We start from the raw sequence: 18,270 nt of genomic DNA on the forward strand, positions 1-18,270 counted from the left end.
AATAAAACTTCTAGAAATAATGTTAGGCGATGAAAGAGTACAGAACTCCCTCCGCGCGGGTGTAACTCGCCCTTGACTGTTTTTTTAATAATTCTAACGATAAATCTCCGAGATTGATTCAGTTGTTTTGACGTAAGGCGCAAACAAACGCCTTAAAAACATTTGAGCATCAACATGAGGTCAACGTAGGCGCGGACGCCGATACGACAAAAGCATCATAAAGCTAGGTAATAGATAGCTATGCTTTGGTAATAGATGCTATTTTGCATCAAAAATGTATAGTTTGCTGTCGACTGTTAATTAATTAATTTAGTTAAAATGACAAAAACCGTAGTAAAGGAACGCAGCATGCAATTTCCTGGATTTTTAATTAAATAAGTGCAGTCATTAAGTGCAAAAGTAGCTCTGAAAATAATATGTTCTCTAAGTACGTATAAAATGTAATTTAAAAACTTGTTTCTACAGATCATTTGTAAGAGATGTTAATTTGCCTAATAGGTTGTTTATTTGCTATTTGAGATGAGCTGGGAATCTTGGAAAAATAAGCCAATTAGTGTTCTTAACTGCAAATTAGTGTCTACGTATTTCGCATTGCATTCAAAGCTGTATTCACCTACTCAAAATAAAGGGTGTAAAGGACAGATTGGTAGAAATTTCAGTCATCACAGATTCACAAAGACACAGAAAACAAAACAATTCTTACAAATGATTTTTTGTTATCAACATCAACTTACAGGGTGACCAACGAAAGTTATTATAAGGCCTAATTACAAGGTTTAATATTCGTACTGAGGTATACTTCTATAATATTCGTACCGACTGAGGATGCAGAAGATCGAAGTAAAGATAATTAACTCGATAAATATGTTTAATTGTCTTATTATTGCAGCACGACGAAATGATTATACAAATCAAAATGCAATTAGGTAGTTAGACTTAGACTGTAACGACTAAATAATACGTCCGATGAATAAACAAACACTTATTCAAAGACGTGATAAAAACATCACGGAAATAACTTTGTTACCATAAACGACAGTAAATCTACGAAGTACCGACATAAAAAACAGTTTTTTTCAAACAGTAAATAACAGGTGGTGTATACGGCAGATATTTTGACTCCTTTACCTAAAAATGTATATCGACTTTTCACTGTGAAACTATTTTTAACTCGATCTACTTGTTGAAATCTACTGCGTAAGTACCTACACAGCGGTTAATTTGTCACCCTATATTTGTAGGATCATACCCATCTAGCCCAAAAATAACTTTATCTCGGGTTTACACGACGTGGGAATAAAAATCATGAAAGTACATCAAATCTCCGTGTACCAAAGTGGATTTGGCTGTCATACCCCGAGTTTGCGAGAAATGGCATTAGCAACAAATGATATTAAATTTGTACCGGTACAAAATCCTGTGATCACGTAAAAACGATTTACACTATTAAGCTCAGATGTAATTTATCTTATCGTGTTTATTATTTATGTATGATAGAAAACTACACGTCATATCTCAAACTAACTTTGAACTTGAATATTTGGCCGTAAATTCTTATTGGACATTATTAAATTTTGCCACCGCTTCAATAAATATCCATAATTTATCCTTTCCGTAGTTGTTATTAATGGGCCGTCTTACGGTTCTGGTTCTGAATTTCAATAATGCGGCAGCGAATTATTATAATCCGCAATTTCAAGATTAGATGTGGCGATTTGCATATTTAATTTCGTTGTCATCGAAAACGAGGAGCTCTCGAGTGATAATCTTTGAGCCACGGCGACTTGGCTGCTGGCCAAGGAATACCTACAGCGCGTCACTTCTTATGAAATAATACGCTTGATCCAGTATCGGATTCAATTAATGGCGTTCAGTTTCGATATGTTGACGCCGGCTTATTTCACATTATAACACGTGTTAACTAAATCCGCGATCGATAGCACACGGAAAACAGTATTATCTCATTTCACAGGTATTATTGAGCGACAGTGCAATAATGGGGTAGACTAAACTTGATTGGTGAATAGTGAAAATGCTAATCGTGTTCGAGACGTAAAATAAAAGTGTACGACTATTTTGGAACTGTGTTCTTCTATTCTTCCTTATTCTTCTTAAGAACTTCGACTGACATATCGTTGCTATCTTCTAAGCTTAAAGACTGATGTAGAACTTGTTATCTTCTTTTAAGTAGACGCGAAGTGAAGTGAAGTTTGAAGTTAGTGTTGGGAATGGTGTCAGTGTTCCGGGGTGTTGTGTTTTGTGTGCGGTAGTGCGCCGGATTCGCAAGGAGTCCCGTCCGGCGGCAAGGTGGTGGGAGGCGGGGTGTTCCGTTGCTGCGTGCCCTGGTGCGGGGCGCGCGGGGCGGCGCCGGCCGACGAGGCCGACCATGCCCTCAGGGAGGGCAGCCCTCAACATGAGCTCCATGAACTTGGTAAGTCAATAGCTTAAGCCATGCAGCTGGGAAAGTTGCAGTAGTACACTCGTCTGGTCTCCGCTGCGTGAAGTGTATTCTGCGCGCGGGCAACCGTAGTATGGTCTGTTTCTGCTACGATGCGCAGGCGTCGCATGGTTGTCACGGCGTCCGTAGAGGCCTGCTACACGCAGCGGGGACCAAGACTAGAAAATCAAAATTTTTAGATACGCCTTTGAAATGGACAAAATAAATTTACAAAATGCTAAAATAAAGAGAAGATTAATGAAAATAAAGATCATTAATGTTGTTATCATTGACAGTTTATTGCAACAAGTATTCATCATCAATCATTGTTTCAATAATATAAATTGTAAAAGCAATTTTGTCCATTGTATTGGGATTATTTGGATTATTATTGATTGATACAAAAGAATATCGCTATCAAAGATGGTAATGGTCATCAATCTTACGTGATCTAAAAGTGTAAAATAAAACTGCATGGCTGAACACTTTGATATCATCAAGGCAATATTCTTCTGTACAATAACTTAACGGAACGTGTTTTATTAAGACATTTCTGAAGTTTTTATTTATACCTTATTTACTAATGCAAAAGGCTGGTAATATACTTTTATGAAGACACCTCTAGATATTACGGGCTCATAAACATTTAACGTCACGTTATATTCAGTGCCCTACATTAAGCTAGTCCCTGGAGGTAGACTATTTGGGAGCGAACACTTTAGTAATTTATACAATATACGAGTATGTATAGTTTGCCGACTAATTGGGTGATTACCAGAACTTTATTTTAACCTTTGTTACTATCAAAGCACACACACATTTGGTCCACAAGAGGGTTAATGTACACAAACATTCATGCGTTCATTTGATCGGTTCAGTAGTTAACCGTTTTGATATAAAGTGAAACGTAAACAAACACTCATTTAGATACACAGTCCCAAACCGGTAGAACAATTACAATGTTGATTTAGGTATCGCTTCAAAATAAACATCGTAAACAGCGCAAAGATCGTATCGGACTAATCGATGGGACACAGCTTAGTGCAGAGTTGTGAACGTTGTGATCGCAGTGAAGGAAATCAGGGAAGTTCCGATTGCGCGTCACCATTCGAACTATAATCCTGGCTTGGACACGCTTGAGCCAGATTTGGGCGCGCAAACTAAGCATAGTTGCTATATGAGATTACATGGGATACGTATTGCGAAATAAGATATTCTTGATTAATAACAAATGAGACGAACTTTTAGTAGTACAGCGCAAAGACCGTATCGCTCTAATCGATGGGACACAGCTTAGTGCAGAGTTGTGAACGTTGTGATCGCAGTGAAGGAAATCAGGGAAATTCCGATTTCGCGTCACCATTCGAACTATAATCCTGGCTTGGACACGCTTGAGCCAGATTTGGGCGCGCAAACTAAGCTTAGTTGCTATATGAGATTACATGGGATACGTATTGCAAAACAAGATATTATTGATTAATAACAAATGAGTCGGACTTTTAGTAGTCTGGTAGATGATAGATAGTAGTATCTCATAAATAGAATTAAGTATTTAATAATTTGAATGTTTGAATATTTTTTTAAGGCCCATACACACGAAACCTAATTCTGAAATTAACTTAATTACATCTAGTGTGGTTTGCTATAGGACAATTTAATAAAAATAAACATAAAATATCTAATTGAAACTCAAAAGTAACTAAAGGTTGCGGTTTCATGACTTGTGTTTTTGGTAGTAAGATTTCGTAACAATAAAAAAAAAACTTTAATGTAAGTAGGTAGGTACTACAAAACTTTAAATCTTTAACATACCTACAATTTGTAAATAGGGAGTAACAACATAAAGCTATCTGATTGTTAACAATTAAGTGCAAGAAACGAAAGTTAAGAGTCGTCACAAGCACGAGTGAATAATGGAACAATCGCCGAGAAACTGAAGCAAATTAAAGTTTCGAGTAGCGGTTAAATTTTGATCTTGCTGCACCAAGCTGGAAGGTGTTTTCACTGTGGAAACTGAAGACTCGGCAACTTCGCCATTACGCTGACGGGACAGAGCACATTAAGCTAAACTGTGGCACCTTTTCCCATTGTAATAAGCGCTATTTTGCATCAAAAACGTAAAGTCTGTGCTGACGAGTTACAATGCTGTATTTTGCCACTTGAGATAAAATTTGCGTAAATGGTTAACTAAATTTGGAACGAAATTTGACAAGAGTAAATGGGACAGGCAATTAAAATTTTAAACTTTCAAACATGATTCATTAGCATTGTTCTTCGAGTATCACGTAACCGTAATAAATATCAGGATATCAATTTGATAAAATAGGAGTGCCATTTGTTATTGTGAGACAGGGTTCTAGATATTTCTTTAACTAGCTGTGCCCGCGACTTTGTACGCGTTAAAACCCGTTTTCGCAACATTTTTCATTTTTGCTCTGCACCTATTACTCGTAGCGTGATCGTTTATTTATAGCCTATAGCCTTCCTCAATAAATGGGCTATCTAACACTGAAAGAATTTTTCAAATCGGACCGGTAGTTCCTTAGATTAGCGCGTTCAAGTAAACAAACAAACAAACTTGTCGGCCGTTTGGTGTAGTGGTTCAGAACGGACTACTATGCCGAGAGGTCCCGGGTTCGATTCCCGGCCGGGCAGAAATTGAAATGATGAATTTTAATTTCTGTGACGGGTCTGGGTGTGACTTTGTATAATATTTATGTATTTAAAAAAAAAGTATATAAGTAGTATATCCGTTAAGCTAGCACCCATAACACAAGCATTAAGTTGCTTACTTTGGGGCTAGCTGGCGCTGTGTGAAATTGTCCAAAGATTATTATTATTATCTCCTTTATTAATCTTTCTTTCTTATTTTTATTTTTTTCTTTTTACAATGTAATTATCAAAAAATAAAAATACATTATAAAAACAAAAATCTTAAAAATAGTTAACCCGCTGGCAGCGGAGCAGGGCCCAAGCTACCGGTGGTCAGGGTCACAGGCTGAGGAACCTCCGGACAATGCGTGCCGTGCTGAGGATCACCGCCTTTTGAATCTGACCCTTGAGCCAACCATCTAGCGAGAGCTTCTTTAGATGTTGGTCGAAGCTCTTCGCTATTAGCCCGTTTGCCGAGACAACTATCGGGACAATGATCGTCGAGTCAACATCCCACATGGCGGTCACCTCGTGGGCCAAGTCAAGGTATTTGCTTTGTTTTTCCTTCTCGGCCTTCACGAGGTTTTCGTCATGCGGGATGGTGATGTCAACGAGCACTGCCCGACGTTGGGATCGGTCAACCACCACAATATCAGGTTTATTACAGACAATAGTCCTGTCTGTGATGATAGACCGATCCCAATAGAGCAATGCATGACCATTTTCAAGAACTGGCACCGGCTGGTACTGGTAATACGGCGACTCAGATTCAAGAAGGCCGTACTGAAGAGCAAGTTGCTGATGGATGATTCTGGCTACTAGGTTATGCCTGTGCAAATACTCACCGTTAGGGGGCCGTTCAAGTATTACGTAAGCACCAAGGAGGGGTGGGGGGGTCTCTGTTTTGCTTATTTTGGATGACATGGGGGGTAGGGGGGGTCTAGATGATGATTACGTCATCGTTAGTTATTTACGTTTTTTCGGGGATTCCCGCAAATAATACATATGCGTAGGCACTCGCTTTGAGAACTGATTAGGGGAATTACCGCACATTAGGGAAATTACCGTGCGCTATTCACTTGTCTAATAATAACTCTCGTGCCGACCATTGCCCATTGAAATTTGAGAGTCGTAGTCCGCATATCATCAAAATACGCGGCCTCCCGCGCGCGTGTTTTGTTTGGATACTAAACGTATTGTAAGCATTGAAAGTTATCATTTGTGTTTATGTTGATGCATAATTGATGCAATTATGTTTGTTATGTTCTTTATTTCTGATTATATTTTTTTGTCCCTTACTCTGTGTGTATCAGTTAAACCTAATATTTTCATGAATTTTCCTATTTTAAAAATGACAATATAAAAAACATTTATAACTAAAAATGTTTACGTAAGCATAGGGGGAGGGGGTAAGTGCTTTGCTTACTTTTGATGACAAGGGGGGCGGGGGGGTAAAAAATGGTAAGAAATCTGCTTACGTAATACTTGAACGGCCCCTAGCAAGATGCGAACAACCAGAAATTATATGCCTGAGTGACTCTCCGGGACGGTGGCATGCTCGACAAATGTCGACCGTACCGTCTTTCAGGATATACTTTCGATAGTTGTTCGTCATCATTACCTCGTCAGCAATTGCACAAGCAAAACCCTCGGTTTCCCCGAAGAGGTCACCGAAGCGTAGCCAGTTCACCGGGGCGAGGAGGTCCACATCGGGGCCTGTTAGGGTCCGATAGAACCTCCCGTGCAGCTCCTTGCTCCTCCATACGTCCTTCCGATCCGCGACGCTCAGTACCTTTGGCTTGCGCCAGTTCTCGTTCGCCAAGGAGAGCGGCGTGAGGCCTTTGTCAACTGCCACAACATCGCGATGCATTCCGCACTCATTGGTAAGGAAATAATCCCTAAGACTGCACACTTCACGGTTGTGGAGATTCTTGGCATTTAGAAAGCCTCGACCTCCCCACTTCCGTGGAATGTACAGTCTCATTACAGATGAGCGCGGATGTAACATGCGATGTTGTGTAAGCTGCTGACGTACCTTCCTATCCAGGGCGTCAAGTTCAGTCTGAGTCCATCTTAGTATGCCGAAGGAGTATATTAGTAGAGGCATCACCCAACCGTTGAAAGCTCTTGCTTTGTTGCCGCCAGACAAAAGGCTATTAAGAACTTTTGTCAGACGGCTACAAAAGCGTTCTTTCACCGATTTTTTGATGTCTTCTACCGATATACCTAACGATTCTGACATACCAAGATACTTATAGGTCTCAGTTTCGGAGAGAGATTTGAGTGTCATTGTCTCAGAAAGTTGTAAATTCGGAGAATTCACAACTTTTCCCCGCTCTACATGTAAGACCGCACACTTGTCTACACCAAACTCCATCCTGATGGCGTTGCTAAATACCTGTGTGGTTTTTAGCAACTTCACCAGATCTTGTCGTTTTGGTGCGAACAACTTGAGATCATCCATGTAGAGCAGGTGACTAATGACCTCACCTCCTCTTCGAAGCCGATAACCAAGCCCTGAATCCTTTAACAGAGTGCTAAGAGGATTCAGTGCTAGGCAGAACCATAAGGGACTCAAACTGTCACCTTGGAAAATGCCTCGCTCAATCCTTATGAAGTTCAATGGATCAGGAGACCTCTCACTACCACCTGGTTGCCGAAGGACTGTAGTCCACTGCCCCATGCATGAGCTTAAAAAGGATCTCAGAGTTGCATCTACCTTATACAACTCTAAAATCCTCTCTAGCCATGAATGAGGCACCGAATCATAGGCCTTCTTATAGTCAATCCAGGCAGCAGAGAGAGCTTTCCTGCTCCGTCGAACTTGTTGGCTAATGGTCATGTCTATGAGGAGGAGCTCTTTAGTACCACGAGACCCAACCTTACATCCATTCTGAGCAGGGGCCAAGATATTGTTCGCGACAATATGCGTATTAATTTTTGTGGTCAGAATAGATGTAAGGAGCTTGTAGATGGTAGGCAAGCATGTAATCGGTCTGTAGTTCTTTGGGTCCATGGTACTACCAGATTTGTAGAGCAAGGTGGTGACACCGGTAGTCATGAAGGCTGGAAGGGAATCGAGCTCGAGGGCTTCTTGGAATTGTGTCGCTAAACGGTCATGTGAGCATCGAATCCACTTAACCCAAAAGTTGTGCAATCCGTCCGGCCCAGGGCTTTTCCAGTTCTGGGCCGTGCTGATTGCACTACTAACGTCTTCGGGATCTATAACAATAGACCCCATGGATTCGATGGACGCACATTCACGCTCAATTACACGCATCCAATGACCCTCAGTGTGCTCAACGGGCATCGACCAAATGCCACGCCAGAAATCAATCATGGTATTGACATCTGGCAGCTGCCCGTCGCTCACACGTTGATCAGCTCCCTCCCATCTCCGGTACACCTTCCTCTGGTCACTTTGGAAGACACGATTTTGCCAGTATCTGTTCACGCGCTCTTTGTAGCGACGAATACGGTTTGCCCATGCATAGACTTTTTGCTTTAGGTAGTCAATGCGTTCTGTGACACAAGCCATGTAGTCCTGAGGTAGAACGCCAGTCCCAGCAAAGGCTTGCGTCACAAACCGCATGACTCGGGGACGATTATTTCCCCGTCTAAAACAAATTAGCTTTGCAATGAGAGTTCTGAATGCATTAATACGCCGCTCGATCCGTATTTGCCACGCGGGTGTCATCCCGGCAGGACGCGTTGCTCTGTCCGAGTCTGGGAACTGGACACCAGCAACACGGCAAACCGCAATGGCACCGCAATACAGGATCGAGTGGGTATCAAATAAATTTGTGCTAGTCCGCATATACGGAATTAGCAATGCATTCAGAGCTCCCATTAACGCCAAATTACGTCTATGAGTGGGCAAACGCGGTAGTCGAGGCCTTGAATCTGACGTGAACCGATACTGACCAATAGTGTCCTCCAAAGCCCTCCTCAATCGCTCACTCACCTGGTTACTTACACTACTCGGCAAACCCTCCTCTTCATCACCAGAGTCTACCCTCGCCGCTTGTGGTGTCGATGACGACACCGTAGGCGACGACGAGGTAGGGGGCTCCGACGTCAAGAGGGGAGTTGTCCGAGCAGGCATCGCCTCCAGGCGGAGTCGATCAAGTACAGACTGGTCCAACAGCTTGCACCGTTGAATAGCCCGCACTTGATCCGATAGTCGTTGTGCAGAAACGGTGATGGTCGGCTCAAGGTTCTGAAACAAAGGCAGGATCCGATCACGATACGCAGTCAGGACGGTTCCCCCTTCTGTAGCCCCATAATAGGCGCGCATGCAGTTCTCATTCATGGTTTGAGTCCATCGCATGCGGCGCACTACACCACCGGTAGCGGGGGCCGTGCGCGAGGCAGGTTGCCTCGCTGACCCCAAGCGTGCCGGCAGCGGCGGACGTCCCCGTCGCGCAGGTCGTGGTGGCGGCGGCGGCGTCGTTGGCCCGCCCTCGTCGCTCGACGCGCCCGTGTCAGGGGGAGTTACAAACTCTTCGCCCGACGAGGAGCGCGGAGACGATGACGAGGACAGGACCGGAGGGGGTGGTGGGCGTGCGCGTAGAATCATAATGTGCTGCCTGCCAAGGCAACGTCCATGTCGTTGATGCAGTTGACGAAATACATTTTTCCGGCACTCATGTATTCAACAAAAGTTGTTCTTCAGATTTTCGTTTCTCCTCGCCAGCTTCTCTTGCATTAAAGCTGTCGCTAACATAATATAATCACTATTTACTAGCTGCAGTTCGGTTCGAAGGTATGACATTTCTTTGTCGTGCCTATTACACAAACACGATTTAGTCTGTTTGATAACACTGTATTATTTTGCACAAACATAAATAAATTAGGGAATAACCCGATTTAGATAAGATTATAACAATTAAATGTCCATATTTACATAAAATTATTCAGGAAAATTTACAAACAAGACATGACATTGGCAGGTGACATGACATTATTATTATTATTATTATAACTCTTCAGCTTTATAATATTAGTATAGATTTTCCTTTTCATCATCATCTTTTGGTACATAGTGTAAAATTAATGCTATAAGATTTTATTTACTTTCGTTTGGAATATACAGAAAAGGATGGTTCATTGTTCTCATTATCACATTTTACTCATTTAGAGCACGTTGTGTTTTGTATTTCGGAAGTACTGTGTGGGTTAGACTAACGACAAGTATTACAAAGCACGAGAATTACGAAATTACAAACTTTTAATTACTTTTATGGTCTCAGATTTAATTTTGGGCGGAAGTTTTGTCTTGCGTCATGGTTAATTATCCAATTTTTTTGTTTACTTTTACCTACGAGTACATAAATATTAACGAGTTGAAGTACATAAAGATTATTTTATGATAATTTTAAATATCTTACACGCTGATAATACCTATAGTATTTTTTTAAATTATTTTCAAATTTTTTCGTAAAAAATATATTTTATTTTTAATTTTGTATGTAAACAAGCTCGTTAGGATTCTCATGTGTATTTTCACACGATTTCGATAAAAAATATTCTATTTATATGCTTAGGCACGTTTTGTTAGCTCAATTTAATTTAATGGGACAGAAACAAATGAAATGACTGATAAAAAATCTTCTCACGTACTTAACTCATTCATTGGTTTTTCAATTATAGCTAAAATCATTTCATTGTTAGTGATGACAATGGATAATTTTTGCTAGCTAGTATCATTCGACGTAGCAAGTCACGAAGTCATTGTCCAAGCTTAACATGCTAACTCATGTCTAGAGAAAATAAATTAAAATTGGCCTTTAAAATGACATTAAAAGTTGAAGAATTTGGCTTTCAACATTTGGAAGTAGTGTCTTAAATATAATTTAAAACATTTATTTATAACTTTACTGGTTCTTGGAACTTTTTTCGCCAAATATTAATAAATTTTCCTTCGCCCAAGCCGTTTCAAAATTATGACGTCAGCGGATAGAGTGCTAAAAAAAGAAAAGGTGACACTCATATAGGCTGCGGTCACACGATGTGCGTGACTGTCATAAATACGTCATCTATCTAATCTAAACTAGTATTTATTCTGTGTCTAACTATCATTCGCAGTCAAAACATCGCTGGCGCGTCACGTGGCGATAATAGTAATATTAGTGACTGTTACTTCTCAGCACTGGCCTACATTATTTTCCTGAAACAGTGGTAGGGTTAAAATAACCGTAAAAGTGCTATTTAAAGCCCAATTGGTTAAAATGTTAGCTTTCAATAAAAACAGGAGATTAAAGCTACTTTGAATGGAAAATACCATGTGTTTAGATCGCATAATTTCAAAATATATTTTTACAGCAGTCAAAGGCCAAAGGGAACAATGTAAATAACCACCTGTAAAGCGATGTTTACGCGGCAGCCCGCAAGGGCGGCCATGGGAACCCGCCCTACAAAATAACATACCCCAACTGCCCTACGTACCGGATCGATCGTGGCAAAGTCAAAGTCAGCTGTTAGCTTTATGATACAGTTACGAGTGAATACGTCACGCGTTTTACACGTACTGAATCAACATGCAATTGAAGTTTGCTTTTATCACGCGATATACGTCCTTGTGTGTTTTGCACTACGTTGTCAATAAGTAGATGTTAAAACTTTTTTTTATAATTCGAGAGTAAACGCATCTTTTGTTTTGACCCATTTTAATAAACGTCTTTTCCTTTCTTTGTTTAACAAAGTCTTTGTTTTACATGATATTTTAATATTAAATATGCTACGAACGCCAAACTATTGACATTATAAGTTATTGAAAGTTCGCTGGGCCAGTTTAAACTTGGTCATAGGGGCAGGACACGTCTATTGTACCCAACTATTCCAAAACTTGAACACGCCGAAACAGACCTCCAAATAGTTGCAACTTTGTGTTTATGAATATGTAGGATTCAAAAAAAGAAAACAATAAATTAAATTCTTAATGGCCAGTATTTTAGCTTCATTTAAAAACTTAAAAGAACTTAAAGAAACAGCAGTCCTACTTAAACCTAACTTGCATGTATCGATCGTCTTCTACTGAGTTGAATGCTGTTAGCTGTTTTGCACAATTAAGTTACATTAAACTTTGCAGCTAAAGAACGAAATTAAAATGACGTCACTTCTGTTTTAACTTACGTGAGTGAAGTTCATAAGGCAAATAAGGGTAATGCATTTTGCATTTCACAGATGCTTGGCGGTCTTACTTATTCATTAACATATTCTTCAGTGTTTTCCTACGTCACAGCTACTAGAGACGTTTAGAATGTGTTCAAGTATTCAGGGTTAAAAGGATATGGGGTAGGAATTTGTATAGTGAATTTTGACCGAGATTTTTTTGGCCTGGAACTTGAAAACTGTGAAAATACAGTTTGAAACGTAGTTTATGCAAGTTTATGCATTTACAGTTTTTTTACAGTTTACGCTGTTTAAGACAATGATAGTATGATGAAGGTTAATCAATGAAATTAATTAATCCTTTGCCTCCTGTCCCATAAAAATCCTCAAAACATTTGCAATAAATAAATAAGTAATAATGAATAAATCTTTGGACAATTTCACACAGCGCCAGCTAGCCCCAAAGTAAGTAATAATCCAACAATATTGACAGTTTAGGGTGGAAATGTTAGTAATAGTAATAGAGTCAATAATACAAATAAGTAGAATATTGTCTTCCAGTAATTACCTTCTCAGACTTTACCACCCGGTTAAAAATACGTAGGTAAGTATTTATTTACTAAGTAAGTAAGTACTTCATTTTAACTTTATCACCACCTGTTGAGATAGAGGTCAAACGGTCACAAAAGGAATGGAAGTTGATTAAAAATGTTCTTCTTTCTCCGAGAAAAAAGGTTTTCATTGTTTAAGTTTTTGCCAGCTTGTTCAACGTACCTGAATACATAGGTATTAGTTAATCACGTAAAAAACAAAATATCCAGCAACGCACCCGGTCCGGTCGTCCCGGGCGGCAAATGGTGGAGATTCGCCTGGCGCCCGGATCGATCGGGAGGTCGATACGGCCCATTGTCTAACCGGTTTCAATTTTGACTTTGTTGGTTATTGTATTGTTGAAAGGAACTTACCCTAGTTACTTTATAATAGGGTAGGGATTACGGATTTTAACAGTTACGTAGTCATCTTTTTGATTGAATCTGACGGCTCAGTGTTGTGATTTGGAAGCCAAATTCAATTACGGTGATATACACATAGTCTTCATTTTTTAGAGCACGAAGAATGTTCACTAATTTTGTTTTTTAGCTATCTGTATTCTATGTTAAAAATAAAAAATATACGTGAAAGAATTATTTCGATACGTCAATTAGTTTCCAAGATATTGAATTTTAAAAGTGCGGGCGGCGGCCAGCCCGCCATTTTATGCGCGTGACGTCATATTACAGTGACTGGCTCATATTTGTATGGGTGGAATCTTGCAAGCTGAATTAAGACCCACTTCCAGGCAACCGATTAGGCTGAAATTTCGCAAACATATGTGATTTGGATGACCATGCAATATTATGATGACATGGAGCTGATCTGATGATGGAGCTGGAAGGTGGCCATAGGAACTCTATAATAAAACGACTTAAATCCATCGAGTTTGGGCTCGTTCGTTTTGTATTGATGAGTACTTTAATTCTATATAGTAATCAGGGTCTAATGATGGAGCTGGAAGGTAATTCGCAATAAAACGACACAATCGCATCAAGTTTGGGTTTGGTTCAATTTTAATTTCTGTGATGGGTCTGGGTGTTAATATGTATAATAAGTTTGTATTTACAAAAAAAAAAAATGTATTTAAGTATGTTTATATCCGTTTTCTAATGAGCGGACACTGTGAATGTACGTCACGCGGGGTCACGTGACCGTCGGCGGGACTCAATATTTAAGCGAACTTTGAATGCCTATAAAATCATAACTACTGGGTATTTTTGAATGAAATAAAAACTAATGTATTTGTAAATGTAAAAGCTTAACTGTAACATAGGTTTCAAGTGATTTTGCATACCTAGTAACATTCTCAATTGCGATGAAAAAATCATGTAGGTGGGTATAACTATTCATACATTTTTCTTTGTCTATGTATGATTAAAAATTCAATTACTCGAATTGTGTGTTTTAATTATGCAGCCAGAAATCCATTTAGTTTTTGCGATAACAATTAAAAAAGTGTGATGATTTTAGGGATAATTCAGAATATTATGTGGAAATATGGCTTGTGTTTAATTTTGCAACACAGATAATGAGGCGTGTTGAACGCCGCTTCCCGCTGATACCGCGGCCTATTGTTCACCGTAACATAAGAGAGTTAGGTGTGGTACTCACAGCAGATTTTCACAAAAAATAATACATAGCTAACCTTATAAAAATAATTTTACTTTTTGGGTTTCGTACACGTTTTGAAAAGAACTGGAACTTATTTATTAGGTCACTACGTGTCTGTGTGTCACAAGCAGTTTTATGAGGTACAATCGGGTATGAGGCGCACTTATTGTTAGTTATTTTTATTTCTCTACATTTATCATTCAAATGTTTTAGCTTAAATTATTTCTAAGCAGGTTTATTAATTAGAATTTATCCAACATTGCAGTATGTTCGCGTAGTATTTTATAAAACAAACACAATATAGACCGGATCGAATAGATCCGAAACAGAATTTTGTTAAAAGGGTAAATAAATAACTGAGATGAGCTTGTACTGTCCCGGAATCGGCCATCCCGATTTTGAAGAGATAGGCAAGCGGGAATAAAAGGGGATTCAATCAAACTGAAAACCTCTGTCTGTTCGGACTTTTAACCTTCATTTATACGGGAATGTCAACAGTGAGTGCTCCGCTTTAACTGTACCTATCCGACAAAATCTGCTTGTATTTTATTCAGAGGCGAAAATACCACTTGGGATTATGATGTTGTTTAATAAAGTGAAATTAGAGTATTTTGAACAGATTGAAAATCGCAGTAGTCACAGTCTTGTTCTTACTTAGGTACATTCTATTTATTGTTCTATTCACTCACTCATCACGAAATCTTAGAAACTGTGCTAGGAGTCTCAAATTTTGCATGAGGGTTCCTTTTAGAACGTAGCTGCTCAATAAGAGGGGATTTTGCAAAAATCAACCTCTAAGGGGAGTTTGTATGAAAGTCTTATATCTTTACGCGTACGAAGTCGCAGGCGGCCGCTAGTTTTCATTAAAATTACGTAAAAGGGGATAGTATTGTATATTGTTTTTCATAACGAGAAAAAGACAACGTTGGTATGTAACAATGAGCAATAGATGGTTTGGAAAATAAGGAAAAATACTTCCACAAATCCATTCATAAATATATATAGGTAGAAACCTACTCTACCAAAACAATCTCCTTGATTTAGAGATATAGCAGAGAAAACTCAACACTGATATACTAAACTAATAATACCGAAACAATATAGGTATCTACACTTAAAAGCTAACCATGCAGATATTAAACTGCAATATTTATTTGTATACGTAATGCTGAAATATCTGCGAAATTATTTCGCTTGAACGATAATTCTCATTTAAACTGAAAGATAAATGGACGCTTTTATTGTTTGACTGATCCATTTCAATGTTAATTGCTTCCGATATGTTTTGCTACACTTAATTCAGCTCTGAAAATGCCGGACAACCGTTGCTTTCACTGTGATTTACTATTCTACTCTGGTTTTCACATAAACAGTATCCTGATAGCTCAAATAAACTACGCTCATCTATTTTTGCTATCGAGTGAGCTGCCTGAGCTATCGTACTGAATTTAAAACCTAGATACCTACCCGTAACGTACTCGTACTTTCCCAAACACAGGATAGGTAATACTAAAATAGGACGATTAAAATAATGTAAGTTTATTATGTCTAAATCATATTATATCCTCCTCCATTTATTTTTAACCGACTTCAACAAAAGGAGGAGATTCTCAATTCATTGTTGCTATGTTTCTTTTTCTATGTATGTACAGTACAACGATTACGCAAAGATTTTTGAGCCGATTTACCTACGTAAAACTTTTTGTGATTGATGTGGAATAGTTGCCATTTGGTCCTATAAAATTTTAATTTAATTTGGTTGAGTAGTTTCTATTTTATTTCAAAGTATTCGACAATCAGATTAACCCATGAATTAAACAGTCAGTGCTTTTCATACTTCAAAAACATTACCTAGTCAAGTTTCCTAAAATCTCACAAAGACCAGTTACAAAATAGCTCAGATAGCCAGAGGTTTAATTTATATTAATTGCTTTATTACCTCAGGGAATATCTGCTATCAGTCATAGTAATTACGTTTATACCTGCTCATACACCCACGTGACATTGTTCGCAAGGACGTGAAATACCTTAGATGAAATTTTGATGGATACGACCAAATTGAGTTAATTGGGGACCGGGTTGATATGATAGATTGGAGTGCGTACACTTTTTATACTACGGTACGTTTTCAGCGTTGGTTTAATGTATCACGACTTGTGGAAAAATTAAGAACTGAGAAGAAAAGCTGTAAGAAAAATGGTACCTACCTATGCTAATATGTGGACCCCGAATTTTTGCCGTTGATGATAATGGTATGGTAATGTCTTAGTTAATAACTACAAAATCATATTTTCTGATTTAAAGTTAACATTAATAGCAATTAAGTTATGCTTGACCTTTCTCTCAAAGGCACGAAATATTTTATCTTACCTTAAATTAAGTTAGTTGGTAATGTTAGCACCTGTCTACTTTACACACATGCCTTGCTTTAAAGCACGTCAATATTACAGGCGCTGGAAATTTTATCTGGATTCCAAAAAATTCAACGAGTTTTATTACTGCAGGTTACGTTGCCAGTGTGTCACAGCAGCTTCCGTTGCTGAAATTTTATTTGCCCGTCTCAAATAAGTGAAATTTTAACGGTAAAGTTATAACTTTTTATAAATTTAAATTTCAACTAAAACACAATTAACTAAGTAGGTCTCAAAGACATCTATTATGTACATCTAAATATTAATAATGTAATAATATAGGTACACCAGATAACTTTACTTTTACACCAGATCATCATCATCATCATCATCATCATTTCAGCCATAGGACGTCCACTGCTGAACATAGGCCTCCCCCAATGCTTTCCATGTTGATCGATTGGCAGCGGTCTGCGTCCAGCGCTTCCCTGCTACCTTTACGATGTCGTCGGTCCACCTTGTAGGTGGACGTCCCACGCTGCGTTTTCCGGTACGCGGCCTCCATTCCAGAACCTTTCTGCCCCATCGGCCGTCAGTTCTGCGTACTATGTGCCCTGCCCATTGCCACTTCAGCTTGCTAATCCGTCGGGCTATGTCAGCGACTTTGGTTCGTTTACGGATCTCCTCATTTCTGATTCGATCTCGCAAAGAAACACCAAGCATAGCCCTCTCCATAGCACGCTGTGCAACTTTGAGCTTCTGTATAAGGCCTATAGTGAGAGGCCACGTTTCCGAGCCATAAGTTATCACTGGTAACACACATTGGTTATACACTCTAGTCTTCAGGCATTGAGGTATTTTGGACGAAAAGATGTTGCGTAGTTTCCCGAACGCTGCCCAGCCGAGTTGGATTCGACGATTGACCTCCTTCTCGAAATTGGACCTACCTAGCTGGATCGTTTGTCCGAGGTAGACATACATGTCGACAATCTCGAGAATTGAGCTCCCAACTGAAACTGGGTAGGGCGTAACATGGACATTCGACATAAGCTTCGTTTTGTCCATGTTCATCCTCAGGCCTACCTGTTGGGAAACTCGATTAAGGTCTTCGAGCATTGTGCCAAGATCTTCCAACGATTCTGCCATGACTACAATATCGTCGGCAAACCGAAGGTGAGTGATGTACTCGCCATTAATGTTTATGCCGAATCCTTTCCATTCCAGGAGTTTGAAAGCGTCTTCCAATGCAGCGGTGAACAGTTTCGGAGATATAACATCTCCCTGCCTAACGCCTCGCTGCAGTGGAACTTACTTACACCAGATACTTTTTTTTTTTATTCTTTATTTGATTTGGGGCTTTTATCCACATGGATATGTCAGCCCCATTGTATCTTCACTTACAAACAACATAATAATATACTTAACTTAGAAACAAGTCAAAATAGGTACTATTTAGGTAGATACTTACCTAAATTTATAAAAGGAGTCACTGTTCTGTTAAATTTATTAAAT

General features: G+C 39.1%; 2 protein-coding genes across 2 annotated transcripts in view; one reads left to right on the forward strand and one right to left on the reverse strand.

The window, feature by feature from the left end:
- Window positions 1–2,151: 2,151 nt before the first annotated feature.
- Window positions 2,152–9,668, reverse strand: LOC135071356 (uncharacterized). Its single transcript, XM_063965147.1, has 4 exons — window positions 6,711–9,668; window positions 5,600–5,887; window positions 2,479–2,616; window positions 2,152–2,427 (listed from the first exon to the last, which is right to left on the reverse strand). The coding sequence occupies exons 1-4, from the start codon at window positions 9,666–9,668 to the stop codon at window positions 2,152–2,154; spliced, it is 3,660 nt and encodes a 1,219-aa protein (XP_063821217.1).
- The window catches only part of LOC135088579 (3',5'-cyclic-AMP phosphodiesterase), a 474,744-nt gene continuing 458,695 nt past the window's right edge, over window positions 2,222–18,270 (forward strand). The window contains exon 1 of the mRNA XM_063983437.1: window positions 2,222–2,431. The gene's annotated coding sequence lies outside the window, so the exon portion shown is untranslated. The remainder of the gene's footprint in view (window positions 2,432–18,270) is intronic.

This window comes from Ostrinia nubilalis, chromosome 4 (genome assembly GCF_963855985.1).
Source record: "Ostrinia nubilalis chromosome 4, ilOstNubi1.1, whole genome shotgun sequence".
Lineage (NCBI taxonomy): Eukaryota > Metazoa > Arthropoda > Insecta > Lepidoptera > Crambidae > Ostrinia > Ostrinia nubilalis.